The sequence below is a fragment of the Chelonoidis abingdonii genome, chromosome 6, assembly GCF_003597395.2.
Source record: "Chelonoidis abingdonii isolate Lonesome George chromosome 6, CheloAbing_2.0, whole genome shotgun sequence".
Classification (NCBI taxonomy): domain Eukaryota; kingdom Metazoa; phylum Chordata; order Testudines; family Testudinidae; genus Chelonoidis; species Chelonoidis abingdonii.
The window spans coordinates 134,115,891-134,132,379 of NC_133774.1; the positions used below are offsets into that span (position 1 = coordinate 134,115,891).

Genomic DNA, 16,489 nt, shown 5'->3' on the forward strand with positions numbered 1-16,489 from the left:
GTATTCTGCATCCCCTGGCTCACACCAGGAAGAGCATGTAGCTTTCCTTAGACTCTCCACAGGCATATCCATTGTATCAGGCCATGTGGACAACGGCCTTCCCCCCACACCACCACCACTAGCAACAGCCTAGTAATTTAGGGATCAAAATAGCATTTCAGGTTATTTATTGTCATCTGACTCCATCGTGGATTGATTGCAGAAAAGTCTCTATCATGGAAGATCCATGTGTGTGATGCAGCAAGAAACCATACTGAATTTGCCCTAGAACTGCTCCAAGCAAGTCAGAAAAATGGAACTTGGGTCAATAAAAAGATACTTCAAGGAAATAAAAGTCAATGGGCCAGATCCTGGTATAAATTCAGCAGCACTCCCCTGGGGTCAGTGGAGCTACACAAAGGCTCTGATCCTATTTCTGGAAGCTATAAATCAGCACGTCTGAAAATCAGGCCCTTGCTGTCTCTAGCTGGATACTCAATTTTTTTTGGGGGGGCAGGGGGTGTTGCCTCTGCCATGATGCCTACAGAGCTCCAGCTTGCTGCAAAGCCTAGGCAGAGGGCAAACTGAGCTCTTGGCTTATTGTACAATGATCTGCTCCCTTTACTGTTACTTTCTCCTCTTGCTTTTATCATCACCTAGATCAGGGGTCGGCAATCTACGGCACACGTGCAAAGGTGGCACGTGAGCTGACTTTTGATGGCATGCGGCAGTGGACTGAGCGGCTCAGCCCGCTGCCGATCTGGGGTCCTGGCCACCGGCCCCGCTCAGCTCAGACTGGCAGCGGGCTGAGCAGGGCCTAGGCTCCTTGTCTGGGGTTCCAGCCACCAGCCCCGCTCAGCCCGCTGCCGGTCTGGGGTTTCATTCACTCAGCTGGCAGCAGGCTGAGCGGGGCCGGTGACCAGGACCTCTGACTGGTAGCTGGCACCACTCAGCCCGCTGCCAGCCTGGGGTTCCATTCACCCAGACCAGCAGCGGGCTGAGCGGGGCCGGTGGCCAGGACCCCCGACTGGCAGCAGCCTGAGCGGCTCAGCCCGCTGCTGGTCTGGGGCTCCGTCCGCCAGCTCCTGCCACCTGAGATCCTGGCTGCCGGTCCCTCTCAGCCCGCTACCAGCCTGGGGTTCTGCTCACGCAGACCGGCAGGAGGCTGAGTGGGGCCAGCAGCTGGGACCCCAACTGGCAAGGGGCCGGCAGCTGGAACCCCATACCGGCACCCAGCTGAGTGTTCCCGGCACCTCAGACTGGCAGCGGACTGAGCCACTCAGCCCCCATCTGGCCCCACTCAGCCCGCTGCTGGCTGAGTGAATGGAACGCCAGACCAGCAGCGGGCTGAGCAGGGCTGGTGGCTGGAACCCCAGACAAGGATCGCAGGGAGGATCACACTACATTGATAAGATCTGCATTTTAATTTTATTTTAAATGAAGCTTCTTAAATATTTAAAAAATCTTATTTACTTTATATATAACAATAGTTTATTTATATAATATAGAAATAGAGACCTTCTACAAACATTAAAATGTATTACTGGCAAGTGAAACCTTAAATTACAGTGAACTTGGCACACCACTCCTGACCTAGATTGTGAGCTACTAGGGGGAGGGAATATCATCTCCCTGCACATCTGACCAGCACCTTGCACAACTGGGCCCTGATTCCTGATTGGTGCTGCCAGGTGCTACTGCTGTATAAACAATAAACAGCAGCAGGAAGAAATTAGCGAATATTTGGCTGGACAGTTTGGAGAGATTCAGTTAACGGAATTTATTTTAGTTCAAAATATTAGACGGTGATATGAATGCGGAAGACCTACATTGTGATATGGGAAGAGAAATTCGATATGGGCTTTGTGGAGCACAATCAAAGGCCTGGGCTACACAACAGTTAGGTCGACTTAAAGCAGCTGATACCTGGAGCCATGGCGGGGCTCTGGCTGTCAGCACCCAACAAGGCCCCACACTGACAGTTAAATTGGTGCAAGTTCTCCTGGTGAGGCCATGTACCCTGACAGAAGGAGCTAGTGTGGACATGCCAAAACTATTTATTTACTGCAGTGGCTGTATGTCAATGTAACTTAAATTAACTTCATTTTAGAGTGTAGACTTGCTCAAAGTAACTCCCACTACTGTACTGAAAGAAGAGCTTTGCTATCTACAAATAAAGAGACAAGAATCCATTAGTACCACTCAAGCCTGAGCCTAGTGACAAAAAATAAATATGCGTTTAAAAAAATCTCAACCCACTCCTGAGACCAAATGACATATTTGTGCAGCATAGTTATTAGGACACAGGAAAGACAACAATATTAAGTGAATCTGTGTATTCGCCAGATGAAGATTTCCCTCTGTTGAAAAAAACCAACCCCACAATCCAAACACACACAATGCAAATGGGTTCCGTTGCATGACTGAAGCATATAGAATACAGATCTTCTTAAACACAGCCACCAAAAGGTGATCAGCAATCAGCTGTCTTGGGGAGCTGATATTTAATATGATTTCTGAGGTCTGTTGACCATAGTTTGACAACATAAATTAAATCTTAATGCCTCAACTGACCGTGTATACAGCAGTCACTGATACCTGACCGCAACTACTTTTGTCTTCTACACGCACAAGTAGTCAGGTAAAGACAAAAATGAGGAGATGCTGTAATAGGATAACAGCATGTTTCATGCATGGTCGGAGGAGGATGGATATCGATGTAGCTTTCTGATGTTATCTAGCTATGCTGTCTTCATGCTAGCTAGCTATCCTCGCTGATCGCAATACACTATACAAGACAAGACATTTACAGAAATGCTGGGTCTGATCCTGCCCCCATGGAAGTCTAGAGCAAAACTTCCATTGACTTCCACACAGGAGTATCAAGCCTGCTGTGTTCTTCCGAGGTAAAATGTACTATGTACATGTATGTATTCTGTGTTTGAACACAATGAAGAGTCCCATATGTCCATGGAGCTGATTCTGATCTCACCCTATGCTTTGCATCAGTAAATCGATTCAAGTCAGCAGAGTAACACCAACACAGTATTGGTGTGAGATCACAAACAGGCCTCACCCTTCAATTTCCTTTTTTTTCCCTTTTTTGCTGGGGGTGGGGGTGGGGAAGAAGTAGGAGAGGGGGAAACTCTCCTAACTCTTTCGTTGCTGAAATAAAGTGTCATGTTACTAACCATGGAGACTGCTATGATAATGAAAACAAACGCCTCTGCAACAATTGGGATTTAACGGATACCACTCAAATGCGGCAAAAATCACTCAGAACATTCCCTTTACAACTGCTAGAAATATAGCAGGAGAATGAAGAAACTTCACTCCCCAGCTAGACCCTTCCCTCAGCCCACAATAACACAATATTGCAGGCCATACTATTTTTTATTTATACCAAAACAGGGATAACCTGCAAGGGAATCAGGTCCTGTTATTACATTACTTGTTTTAATAACTATATTCTAATTACGTCCTCTGCTTGCAAAGACAAATAGAATTATACATTGAGACTTCCATTTAAAAATTATCAGCATATTATTTAATATAAAAAAGTCATTAAGTTAAAGTTGTAACAGAAGATGTACCATTGAATACAGCCATAAAAAAAAAAAAAGCCCATCTAGTAAAAACCTAGACATCACAACTGAGGTTAAAGAAGGGCTGGTTTCAGAAGCAACTGCTGAATCACACATATGTGTAAACACAGAAAAAAAATCTCTGGCTAGTTCATTGACAACCTTGACTCTGCCCTTGCAATAAACACTCCCAACAGTGCTGAAGCCTAAATTGCCCAGCTTAGATGCTCTTCATACGGCCTTCTCTCAGAACTGTATGTACGAACGCTCATGCCATCCCCTGATTCATACAGCTGAGCACAATCCACGAAATGAAGGCTACTTTAACAATGGCGGAGGCTTTACACAGATGTCCTGTCTTGCATTTGGTGCAAAGCCTCCTTAGAGATGGAGCACGGAAGGCAAAGGCCAGGGGGCTAAGCTGGTCTGTGGTTTAAATCAGAGGTTGCTCCCCCTGGGCTGCCTACAGGCTGCACAGCACTCCCTGTGGAGCTCCTTGCTATGGACACAGCCCTCTGACATGCTCCATCCTGATCCTAGCCCCACCTCCAGCATGCCCCCAAGGCCTGGGCCTGTGGAAGGGAATAGCACGGGACAATGAAGTCAGGTCTATGTTGCTCCCATGCCAGGAGAACTCTGTTCCAGCCCCTTAGCTCCTGTGTGGCTCCTACATGCCAGCGAGACCAGAACCAGCCCCTTAGGGTATGACTGTACTGCACGCTAAGCCCACTCTCTGACTCAGCTTGACTTGGGTCAGCCAGCACTCATGACCCAAGTCCTAGGACCCTACTTTGGGGTGCATCAGAGCCAGAGCCTGTTATTTTGCAGTGTGCACTCAGTTCAAGCTACACACTCAAGTCAGCAAGTCGGCATAGTGCAGCATGGACACGTGAGCACAGCTGAGACCTGGGTCCAGCAACTGTAAACCCAGGATTGCAATACAGTGCAGACACTCGAGTGTGGGTTGGGAAACCCCGAGTCCACAAGCTCAGTCCCACAGACTTGGGCTTACAATGCAGTGTAGACGGACCCTTAGTATTTACTATTATCTTATTAATACCTTACACAGGTCATCATCAGGTAATATGACCTTGAAAGAAAACTAAGTGCTCTTAACATCAGGCATCAAAGAAAAACATCAACATTCAAGCTGCAACCCAATGTTCTTGTTTGAAGGGATAACAGTTGAAGTAGGTCATGGAGAGTAGCCCAACGTCATTCTCAAGGTGTGATGACTAACAGAATGCAGGAACACAGAGGGTTTATACAGCAGTCATACCAAAACCAATGAAAACGGCATTTTAAAAAAAAATATGGTATAAATTGTATTTCTACTTCCCCTTCCCCCGAGTTGCAGTACAGAAGTTAAATTTCTAGCAGATCAGTGGGTGGAAGATCAAAGAATGGTTTTTCAGAATTTGTTTTCTACCCACATGGAGGTGGGAGTAATATGTCAGAAGGACCAAAATGTGTGTGTGACATTGTATTAGAGATTTTCCGACTCAGAAGGATCCAAGGCTTCTGATTTTAAAGGGACAGTCATTTCTGAATAGTATTGTATGTATTTTCTGAACTGACAATCTTGACAATTTAGAGGTCTAGATGGAAAGCTCAGAATTTTCATGTCATCTTCTAGAACTGCTAAACATTTCAGTTAACAAGTCAGACTGTAACTGACAGCTTTTATTATTTAACAAGATGAAGGAACTGATTGTTCCCACCTGTAAGAGTCCATTTTTAAATGATCCATCCACAGACAATACATCAATGAGATTTTGCCTTCTTGGATGAAAACCAACCCCTCAAACAATCACTCAGAAACCGGTACTAAACTACGTAGCTGCTGCTGCTAACACTGGAGACTCTGAGCTGACTCTCCCTCATTCTCTGCCCCCTACAGGTCTGCACAAAGAGTCGAGCCCCATTGTGCTAGCTGCCCTATAAACGTGTAGGGAGAGAGAGTTTCTTCCCCAAAGAGTTTACAGCGCAAATAGCTAAAGAGCAAGAGCAGCACAGAGAGGTGAAGGTCACTCAATCCATCAGCGGCACAGTCAGGAACACAACCCAGGTCTTCCAGCTCCCAGCCCAATGCTCTGTTCACTGGGCAATCCCTGAAGCCTATAAGAAGAGAATATGTATTTCTAAACAGCTATTAAAGGTTTTGTCCCTTGAGCTGTTCGTCATTGTTCAAAAAGTTTTATCTTCCTCTATTTAGAGGCACAAAGCTGGCATACAGAATTTTTTGCTGCTAACTTGTGTTGACTTCCCAGACAAAACACTAGGGCTTATCTGCCTTTAGAGAAGAATACAGATATTAGATTTTTCTGCTTACGTGGTTTGACTCAAAATCCTGGAATCTGGAAATAAAGTATTGTAGGAACTTTTCATTATCTAGCAATCATCTACCTTAACAACAACACAACACTTATCATGCTAATATACCTCTTAGGGACAGATTCCAATACCCCTTCTCACATCTGTATTCCAACAAGGCTATTCATAGAGTAAGGTACTATTCAATGTAAGGGTATCAGAATCTCACTGGTTAGAGAAGCTAATTAGCAATAGATGCTAATTATAACAACTATCTGCAAGATATCATAGTTCACAGTTCTTCATGATAAACAAACAGGTTTGCTTTAACTGGCTAAGGTACCTAACAAGTTATAATCTACAACACTCGAAACCACTAGCCACAGGAAAGAAAGATTACGCCCACAGGAGCAATGGCAGCAAACGGTGGGCAGGACTAAGGTGATGTGGGTCTGACCTTGGTGATGGGTTGAGCAGTGTTAATTTGTTAGGGGAATGGGCAATACATGTCTGTTTAGGATGATATATGCATGTAAGCAGATGGTTTTACTCTGCATTTTCTCAGCTTTGTGTTTTTCAGGATGGCATTATTACTTCTTAGCAATCTGAATGGTTTTTAGACAAGTGATTTTTCATATTTAAATGTATTACAATGGGGCTACAGAAAATAGCCTGTAAATTTTGTCCTTTCTGGGGTAAAAACTAAAACAGACTGAAGAAGATCAAATGCCTTCATCTGGGGGCGGGGGCGTTGTTTTGAGTTCTTTTGATGAAATGTTCTCTAAATTCTTGATCTCATATTGAATAGAATTCTATATTTTCTTTTTGCTGTCTATACTTCTTGCTGTCCTCATTTGCAATACTATACCAATAAAAACACTCTAGGAATTAATGCTGTCAACCAGTGGTCCTCAGCCTTTCCCTGCTGACACTTCCTCAGGACTCTCTTCTCTTCTAGCTGTGAAGTAGCTGGCCTCCCCTTTGCATTTTGCAGCAGCCGGGGGTTACGACCGCTTAGTGCAGAACCCTGCTGTACACAAATGTAAAGGCAAGCAGAGGATACAAAGGAAAGCAATTAATGTGCACACAGCAGCGTGATCAGTATGATTTTCTCCAGGTAAATAAGAGAGGAACAACTAAGCTACTTTAAGCTTGCCTCTTTTCTCCATTAGGCATCTGAAATGACTGGACTGGACCAAATAGGATGCCAGGAATCCTTTTCTAATCAAGTGTTTCCTTTGGAAGGTTTAAGGGGGGAAAAAACTCAAGCTAGACAGAAAGGCAAGAGACAAACTGAAACAAAACCTTAAGCGCAAGAAACTGACAGCAAATTGAGACACACACTGCCTCGCAGCTTCCACAGGAAATTGCACAGCCCAGGAAACAGATCAAGCATTCATATGATTTCAGAAACTACTGGCCAGATTTTCAAGAGCTCAGCACCTAGTAGCTCCCACTTAAAAATGTGGCCACTGCATTGAGGTGCCTCTATGGGAGATGAGCTGGCGCTCAAAATGGCTTTGAAAAATTGGGCCTTAAATGTCCAAGTCTTCAAGCTGGATTTGAATCCTACCCCCATCAGACATTTCCTGACAACAGTTATAACCAGCTAGTCTGTATTAATGTATGCTGTACTCCTGTCTCTTCTCCTTTTGGTACAGTTACCCTAGTGCACAGCTCTCTAACCTCCCGTCAGCTTTATGAATAGCCAACACCTTCCATCAACACAGCAAGCAGGTAGCAGTTACACAACTGGCCCACTTCCATTTCACGTGTTATGGGGAAATGGGGCAGACACAGACATCCTGCCGGGCACCAGCCACCTACAGGACTCACATGAGACAGAGAGCTATAGCTATGGAATAAACCCTTGTCTCATTCCAGCTTCCTCCATCATCAGTCCAAGGGGGTAACTCACAACAAATGATCCTGGTTCTCTAGGGACACTACACAATCACTCTGAGTCCAAAGAAAACAAAGTACGCCTTGGGCCCTATAGGCAGGGATCACCTTGGCTCAGAGCTCAATAACACAGTGTTCTTCCCTAAAACTATAGAGACTCTCTCATAGCCTAAATATTGCCTTTGAGGGTGTCTATGCAGCAGCTGGAAGGTGTAATTCTTCAAAGATGCTTCAAAGTAAACTGCAAAATTCCCCCAATTCCCTTATTTCACCCATGATTATGCCACGGTGAAATTTCTACATGGCCCCAGGACTGCTGAATAGCTTATGCGCTGTCATAATTGTACACGAGTTGAATCTGCAGATACTGTTCTTCACACCATCAGGCCAAAAGTTCTGAGCAACAAGCCAGTGACTTCCACCCAGCAGGTAACATATCTTACACATGCAACTTTTCCTTTTAAAATGGTATTGGTTTATTGCCCTTGAATTTGACAGATTAGCTCTGCTCTGGATTGTGAAAACTGAAATTAGAGCTATTTGCCAGGATGAGAAAGGGTTAATATTTTGCCTTTGATTCCATTTCCTCTTATTCATCTCCTTTCTAAACTAAAAGGGCGCTAATTGTTTGGCTCTCGGGCTAAAACCCTCTCACTCCACACCACAGATCACCCTCACGGGTCTTCAGGAACCCTTTGACAGACTTGGTATGCCTTTCCGGAGCGCTGGTGACCAAGCTGAATGTTGTATTCAAGGTGAGGATGCAGAGTACCACTGATTTAGTGAAGACTGAAGTATTTGCTGGGTTATTCTCCTGATCTCATCTCACTGCGTACAACTGGATACCTTATTAACTTTGTGAACACCCAGAACCCTTCCAAGGGCCTCACTCATGCCAGTGTAAATCCACAAGAACTCCAGTAAAGCCAATGGAGTTATACCAGAGTAGAAGTGTTATGGGCTAGAGGAGAAAAGGACCCCTAGATAAATTCCATCTATTATCTAGTCCAGGAGTTCTCAACCTTTTCCACACTGAGACCACCCTGCCCCCATCACATTTAGCCAGGATGTAGCCATGACCTCTCTCTCTACACTGTTCATTCATTTTCACTGGCCTCTGGTGAATTTCATCTGCGCCTGTGTTGCCCAATTTCTAAATTTTATTATTAGATTCCCTCCCCATCCCACTCCCTGACTTTACCCTAACTAACCAGAATTTCAGGTATTTTTGCTCTGAAGAGCTTTGAGTTCAGCTTTCTACCTTGGGTTCTTCCATTTATTGCAAATCTGCCGCTGGTCCCCAATTGTAAATTTATGTAGCTGTGTGATTCCAGATTTGCTTTAGGAGTGAGCAACACAACTACGTAAGGCTACATAGATACAGTCATCACTGACATTTCATATTCTTTGCAGGGTTTTATTAAACTTCCAAAGATCAAGGAATTTTACTAGAAAAGTGTACTATTTCAATGGGCTGAAAGGGAAACCCTACTATGAAGTCAGGGTCAATTTGTCTGACAGATCACAGGCTGATATGATGCAAAATCCCTGGTGTGGCTGGCTTATGTAAACTCAGAATCAAAAGGTGGGATTTTAAAAAAAGCCTCAGTGCCTTTGAAACATTTCAGCCAAAAATCTAACTCTGCCTAGATTTAATGGGCCTGATTCTCCCTCTTTTACACCAGTTAACACCATAGATGTCAATGAAGTTCTTCCTGATTTACACCTGTGCAAGGGAGGGGAGAACCACAGCCTGGGGGCCTGATTCTCATTTACCTCAAGACCCTTTACATCAGTCTGATGACATGGAGAGGCCTCTGAGTGAGTGCAGTAACAACTGGCACTCACTTCGAGGCCCCTGCACTGCCAGAGCACCATAAAGGGGCCTTAGTGTAAACAAGACTCAGGTCCAATATCTCCATTTATATTGTCCATTAGTTATTGATGGCAGCTGCATGGGACATGTGACAGGCAGTTTTACTGCAGCTAGGGTGGAATGAAAAGCAAGCCAAACATCTCTCCCTGCCTGGTAAAGTACTGATTGGATAAATACTGCAATCAGATCTCAGGGGAACCAAGCTTTTAATCTCAGTTACTTATGCTTCTATGCCTCTACGGTTTTCAACATTAAAAAAAAACTAACCTCAAATCTGACAAAGGGCGGGGAAGGAATGGATCACAGACTGAGATATCAGAGTAAAGCTCTATTCAGTGTTAATGAGCAGATCTGCAGGAAGACAAAAGGTGCTGAAGATTGGATCTGGATTTCTCATTTAAAATTCCGCAAGAATAAAATCTCAGCTCCTGAAGCAGTATCAAAGACTCTGCAGCCTAACTCTAAAGCTCTGTGTTGTATATCCAAGTGTTGATATTGTACAAGAAACCTTAGCAAAACAAAGAGACAAATCAGATCTCACATCAGAGAGCTTCTCAAGCTGATAATGAAGAGAGTATTACCTAGCTCCCAGCAGTCTCACCATTCTACTTCACAGGATGCAGCGAGCTTCATGTCAGCAAACCAAAATGTTGCTATTTCAAAGGCATACAAAATAAACACACTGAGCCAGACTCTGCTCTCAGTGGCACTGAAGTTTAATGGGACTGACTGAGTATAATTAGAGGCAAGAGTTAATTTTTACTTGATCTTTGGTTGTTTTAGATACCATGCCGGAGAGCAGTATCTGCAGCTTTTAGCTAAATATGGCTCTTCCTTACCAGGGCAATTCAGATTCCACTTGTGGCATACACCAGGGCCAGCTTCCTGGAGAATTAGCTAGATGGTTCCTGAGGCTTTCAGTTATTTTCTTTTCCCTTAGAATCACAGAATCATAGAAAATCAGGGTTGGAAGAGACCTCAGGAGCTCATCTAGTCCAACCTCCTGCTCAAAGCAGGACCAACACCCACTAAATCATCCCAGCCAGGGCTTTGTCAAGCTGGGCCTTAAAAACCTCTAAGGATGGAGATTCCACCACCTCCTTAGGGAACCCATTCCAGTGCTTCACCACCCTCCAAGTGAAATAGATTTTCCTAATATACAACCTAAACCTCCCCCACTGCAACTTGAGACCATTACTCTTTGTTCTGTCATCTGCTACCACTGAGAATAGCCGAGCTCCATCCTCTTTGGAACCCCCCTTCAGGTAGTTGAAGGCTGCTATCAAATCCCCCCTCACTCTTCTCTTCTGCAGACTAAATAACCCCAGTTCCCTCAGCCTCTTCTCGTAAGTCATTGCCCCAGCCCCCTGATCATTTTTGTTGCCCTCCGCTGGACTCTCTCCAATTTGTCCTCATCTCTTCTGTAGTGGGGGGCCCAAAACTGGACGCAATACTCAAGATGTGGCCTCACCAGTGCCAAATAGAGAAGAATAATCACTCCGCTCAATCTGGTGGCAATGCTCCTACTAATACAGCCCAATATGCTGTCGGTCTTCTTGGCAACAAGGGTACACTACTGACACATATCCAGCTTCTTGTCCACTGTAATCCGCAGGTCCTTTTCTGCAGAACTGCTGCTTAGCCATGAGCCTACAAAAATAAAAATTAATTTTCCCTGCATCCACTAAACTTGGAAAATATACCTTTAAGCCCAGCTCCATATAATGGGAAAGCCTAGCTTGCCAGTGAGAGGAGAATGGAGAAAGAATTGTGACTTGCAGAGGTCCAGTTCTCTCCCTGACCCCTGCTGTATTGATGAGAGGTGGGCGTCTAGTATTCTCAAACTCTTGTTCGTTGTTACGTTTTCAGCTGTGACATTATGCCACCTTGTGGACTTTGCATAGATCTAACAGGAATTGCAAAGTCAAGAGCAAGGACACTAGAGAGGCACCTCTTTTAGGGGTTCTGAGTCAGACACTGAATTTGCTTTCATCCATAGTGTTCCTAATAGAACAGTTAAATTAAAAGCATTTTGCTGAAGCACTTTGCTGAATAAATGCCTATGTGACTGATTTTTATTTCTAAACATAAAGCCTGTATCGGCTGCTAGGATATCCGCTGCAGACTGCCAGTAAGAGCTATTGAAAAACAATGCTACTGCTTTTCGGTACATTCAGATTTACTAAGAAAAAACAATGAGAGGCAAACCCTCAGCTGTGCCAGAGCACATCTCAGCAGAATCGGGGGACAGGCAACAGTGGCTCTAAAAGCCACGTTTCTGCCTCCTCCCCCTCTGATCCTGGGGCTGGACGGGGGTGAAATCAGCCTCCCACACAGATGAGAGTATCTGTGGGACAAGGGCAGGGACTGATGGAGAGTACTGCATTCCTGCCAGACCCTCTTTAGCCCCTGAAACAACTCCTCCAAGCCCCATCCCACTCCCTGTGCTGGGATGGGATGGGCTGGGCTGGCACAGAGCCAGCTTTCCCAGGTTTATAGCTACCCATTCAGGATAGCTTTAAGGTCAGTGCTAAAGGTCCTTAATAGCACAGGCCAGGATAACGATCATTATTCTTCCAACAGTGGAAAAATGAACAGCAGGTGAGCCCATTGGAAATCTTCCTTTTGTACACTAAACGGGCTACTTAAAGACAGCATTGGAGATCTAGCTAGTCAATAAGAGCCTTTAATTAGTCTGCCAAGTAATTAGTCTGCCAAGTAATCCCACTATGCCTCTCCAAGGCAATGGCAGAAATAAGTTTACCTGTGAGCGTCCTTTCAGTGACACTTTGATTATTAACCATCCAGGTCAAGGCTTTTATTTTTTCCGAATAGGGGCTTAAATTTAGGAAACAGAGCCCAGAAGGAGCCAAAAGTAACCGGAGAAACCACAAAAATTAAAAATCGGGGGAGTAGCCATGTTAGTCTGGATCTGTAAAAGCAGCAAAGAGTCCTGTGGCACCTATTAGACTAACAGATGTATGGGAGCATGAGCTTTTGTGGGTGAATACCCACTTCATCGGATGCCGATGAAGTGAGTATTCATCCATGAAAGCTCATGCTCCAATACGTCTGTTAGTTTATAAGGTGCCACAGGACTCTTTGCTGCTTTTAAAAATTAAAAAACGACCCTGATCTATATACTGTGTCTTGCATTTCATTAGGGGCCTGATCCAAAGCCCACTGAAGGCAATGGGAATCTTTCCACTGACTTCAGTAGATTTTGGGTCAGGTGCTAGGTGCAACAATATTTCATATTTTCCCATTACTGAACAATTCATGAACTCTAGAGTAAACTCTTGTCTCCCTTCAAACAGCCTGATGTTTCATGTTAACAACCAAACAAAGGAAAAGAAATATTTCCTCTATCATTGCTACTAAAACAAGATTAAGCCAGCTAAGGCTTTCTGCAGTTATTCACATTTGAAGACTCGCAAAAATTATACAAACAAACCCTGAAGAAAAGCAGTAGAATGCACTCTAATCTGAAATTCTCTCTCTAATTTTGATGTGAAAGCCCCCATGCGCCTCTTCCCAAGCTCTATATAAAACTTATAGAATACACAATTCAAGGGTACCTCTTAAATATTCAGTTGCAATAACTGGCTGGCTTTGTTCCTGCTCTTATCATTACATGGCACTCGTAGATTGTGCCACACCTTTGTTTCCTTTTATTAAAAACTCTGGCCTCAAACCTGCAAAGACTAATGCACAGACTTACCTTTATGCACTGCAAGTACCTGCATTGAGACTACTAATTGACTTTGTAGGAGTGAATTTTTTTATGTACTTTGGGAACAGAGAAAAGCCCATTCACCATCGTGACTGACAAATATGAATTCAATAAATCACATGGTCTATTTTAACTGTGACTCAGGAACCAGTTAGTGAAGACACAATCAAATCTCTTATTTTAAAACCAGCCGTTAAATTCATCCCTTACCTTCAGCAACCCCCTATGGAAATCTTTGCCTTCGTTCATCCCCTGAAGGTTGGCAATGAATTCGTGGCAGGTCATCTTTTTCCCAATGTTCTGGAAGTCACCAAAAGATACATTACAGAAACATAGCCAGATTGGTGCTGTTGTCCAACAATAGTTAGGCCTAAGAAAACCATGTCTGGATGGATGGCATCTCCTTGCTTTAGTCTAAGCCCAAGGCAGGCCGTGCAGAGAAGCATTCTTAGAATTATACAGACATCGGTGCACATACGTCTTCAGGAACCCAGTAGGAAAACGCACAACAAATGTGTGTTAATAACCTAGTCTCCCGTTCAAACAATGGATGTTAAGTAGTACGCAAACATCATAACAAGGATGGAGGTGGTGGTGGTGTTTCCTAGCACTTGCCCTGTGCTTTTCATCCACAGATCTCCAAGTGTTTAATAAAGGGTGGAGTTATGTTCATAGAACTTTAAGGTCTGAATTCACAGAAAGCTGGAGCCATGTTGCCAAAGCTGCTGTCCAGAACCTAGAAAGAACTTCTTCCACCAGGATTACAAACTGAAACTTGAACTGGAAAATAAAGCTCTGAATTAAACCCCATATTTCTAACCCTAACTTTCGGTGACTCCCTGAGGTTGGGGCTGCACTGGCATTTCCAATTCAAAGGGCCTTTTTTGGTGTATAGCTGGAGTGGGCAAACTTTTTGGGCTGAGGGGCACATCTGGGTGGGGTAATTGTATGCAGGGCCGGGGCAGAGGGTTGCGGTGTGGGAGGAACCGCGGGAGGGGGTGCAGGAAGGGGCTCAGGGCAAGGGATTGGGGCAGAGGAGGGGTGTGAGGTGTATGAGGGGCTCAGGGCAGGGGGTTGGGGTGCAGGAGGGGTGCGGAGTACAGGAGGGGATTTAGGGCAGGGGTGCAGGAGGGGTGTGGACTGCGGAGGGGGCTCAGGGCAGGGGGTTGGGGTAAACAACGGTACAGGGTGCGGCAGGGAGTTGGGGTGTAGGAGGGGTGTGAGGTGCAGGCAGGGGGCTTAGGGCAGGGAGTTGGGGGGCGGGGTGCAGGAAGGGTTCGGACTCCGGCCTGGCGCCGCTTACCTAAAGCGGCTCCAGGGTGGCAGCGGCGCGCACCAGGGCTGGGACAGGTTCCCTGCCTGCCTGCCCTGTCCCCGGCCCCCCGCCGCTCCTGGAAGTGCTGCAGCCCCTAGGAGAGTGGGGGCGGAGAGCTCCGCACGTGTGCCCTTGCCATGTCTCCAGGTACCTCCCTCAAAGCTCCCATTGGCCGCAGTTCCCTGTTCCTGGCCAATGGGAGCTCTGGGGGGGGCGGGAAAGGGAGCGATGCCTGGAGGCAAGGGCAACGCATGGAGCCCTCTGCCCTCTCGTCCGCCCACAGGCCGCAGGGATGTGGTGCCGGTCGCTTCTGAGGTCGGTGCGGGGCCCACAGTGCCATGGGGGGCAATCCCGCGGGCCAGATCCAAAGCCCTGAGAGCCAGATCCGGCCTGCAGGACGTAGTTTGCCCATCCCTAGTTTATAGTCTCACTTGCACTCAGGTGATCTGCAGCAGGATCAGAGCACCCAGGTTACCCTGGCCTGGCTGTGAGCAGCCACACTGCAAAGGTCTACCCAAGTCACTGTGACCTCACTGGTGCTGCGCTCCCCCGTGTGTGTCACTAGGACTTCCGGAGGGCATATCCCATGGATCTTAGCACTGCAATAAGCTGAGCCACTTTATGATTCTTTCCCAGTGAACTTTGGGAGAACTTGTCTGTCCATCCGGGCACATGGGGGAATCGTGGGAAGACACTGAATCACTCACTACAAAGTGGGCAGGTTACCACCTTGAGTTAAAGCAGCACTAGCTTATGCCCTAGCTGGGTTAAAAGCACCACAAAACTCTGATGAGAAGGCTCCATGTGCGACAGGAGCTGGGTTAGGGACAACACGTGAGGAAGAGCCTGGGTTCACTCTGCTGTGCAGACAGGCCCTGACAGACTGAAGGAGCTCCATCTATTATACAAGTTATGGACTTTTAGGGCTACATCATCCCTTGTTCTTCGTGCCTGCTACTTCTCACCAGAACACACGGGCAGGGAGAGGTGAGGAGCAGGCTGAGCCAGGATTCCACCCCCACCACATCACCCAGCAATGCTGATCCATCAAGGAGATGCTGCACTTTGCTACTTTATAAGCCAGCAATAAATTACTCCCCCTTCTCACAGAGCAATGGGGCAACCAGGAAGGAACTGTGCCGTTAGAAGGGTGTCTGACCTACACTCTCTCTTAGAGCAGTACACACCAGCCCCCAACCTGGCCCTAACTCCTGCTTTTATTAAGCTTCAAGAAATAGCTCTCAACGGGTGAGGTTTTAATTTCAGATTTAGGCTTTTGCTGCTACAGTCAGACCCTAAAATTACAATTCATTTCCCCACCTGAAGTGGGCTGTTACCCATATTAATAGGTTTCTTCTTAGATCTTCTTTTCCAGCATATGGTAACTGAAGTGGCTTACTCCAGTACATGGAAAGAGAATGAACTGCAGCAAGACACGGAGGAATAAGGGGGTTCATTAGATCCATTCATTTACTTCTTTGGTAGGCTTCACTGCATAACAGAGACATGCTAACAGCCTGGAGCACTACACCGGAGTTAGAAAACAGGAGTTACGATATGTGCAGAAGAGGCAGCATTCAAAGTTATAAACACCCAACTTACCACCTATAAGGTAAAAGTAAAAGAATAAAAAGATTATAGATGATCCAAGGAAGAAAAGGACAAGAGAAATACATGCAGGACTCTGTTACTTGTTATGGCAGCTGCTCTGCGTTCTCCACACTTAAGACAACATGCCAATAACCACCAGTCACAGAAATCTGCAGGGTTACACGGTCTTACGACAA

At 45.6% G+C, this 16,489-nt stretch overlaps 1 protein-coding gene across 2 annotated transcripts in view; it reads right to left on the reverse strand.

Moving 5' to 3' along the window:
- PSD3 (pleckstrin and Sec7 domain containing 3) overlaps positions 1-16,489 on the reverse strand; it is a 144,268-nt gene that overhangs the window by 52,273 nt on the left and 75,506 nt on the right. For both annotated transcript variants that reach the window (XM_032763533.2, XM_075067431.1), the window contains one exon: positions 13,598-13,687. In XM_032763533.2, the coding sequence (XP_032619424.1) occupies positions 13,598-13,687 (90 nt within the window). The remainder of the gene's footprint in view (positions 1-13,597; positions 13,688-16,489) is intronic.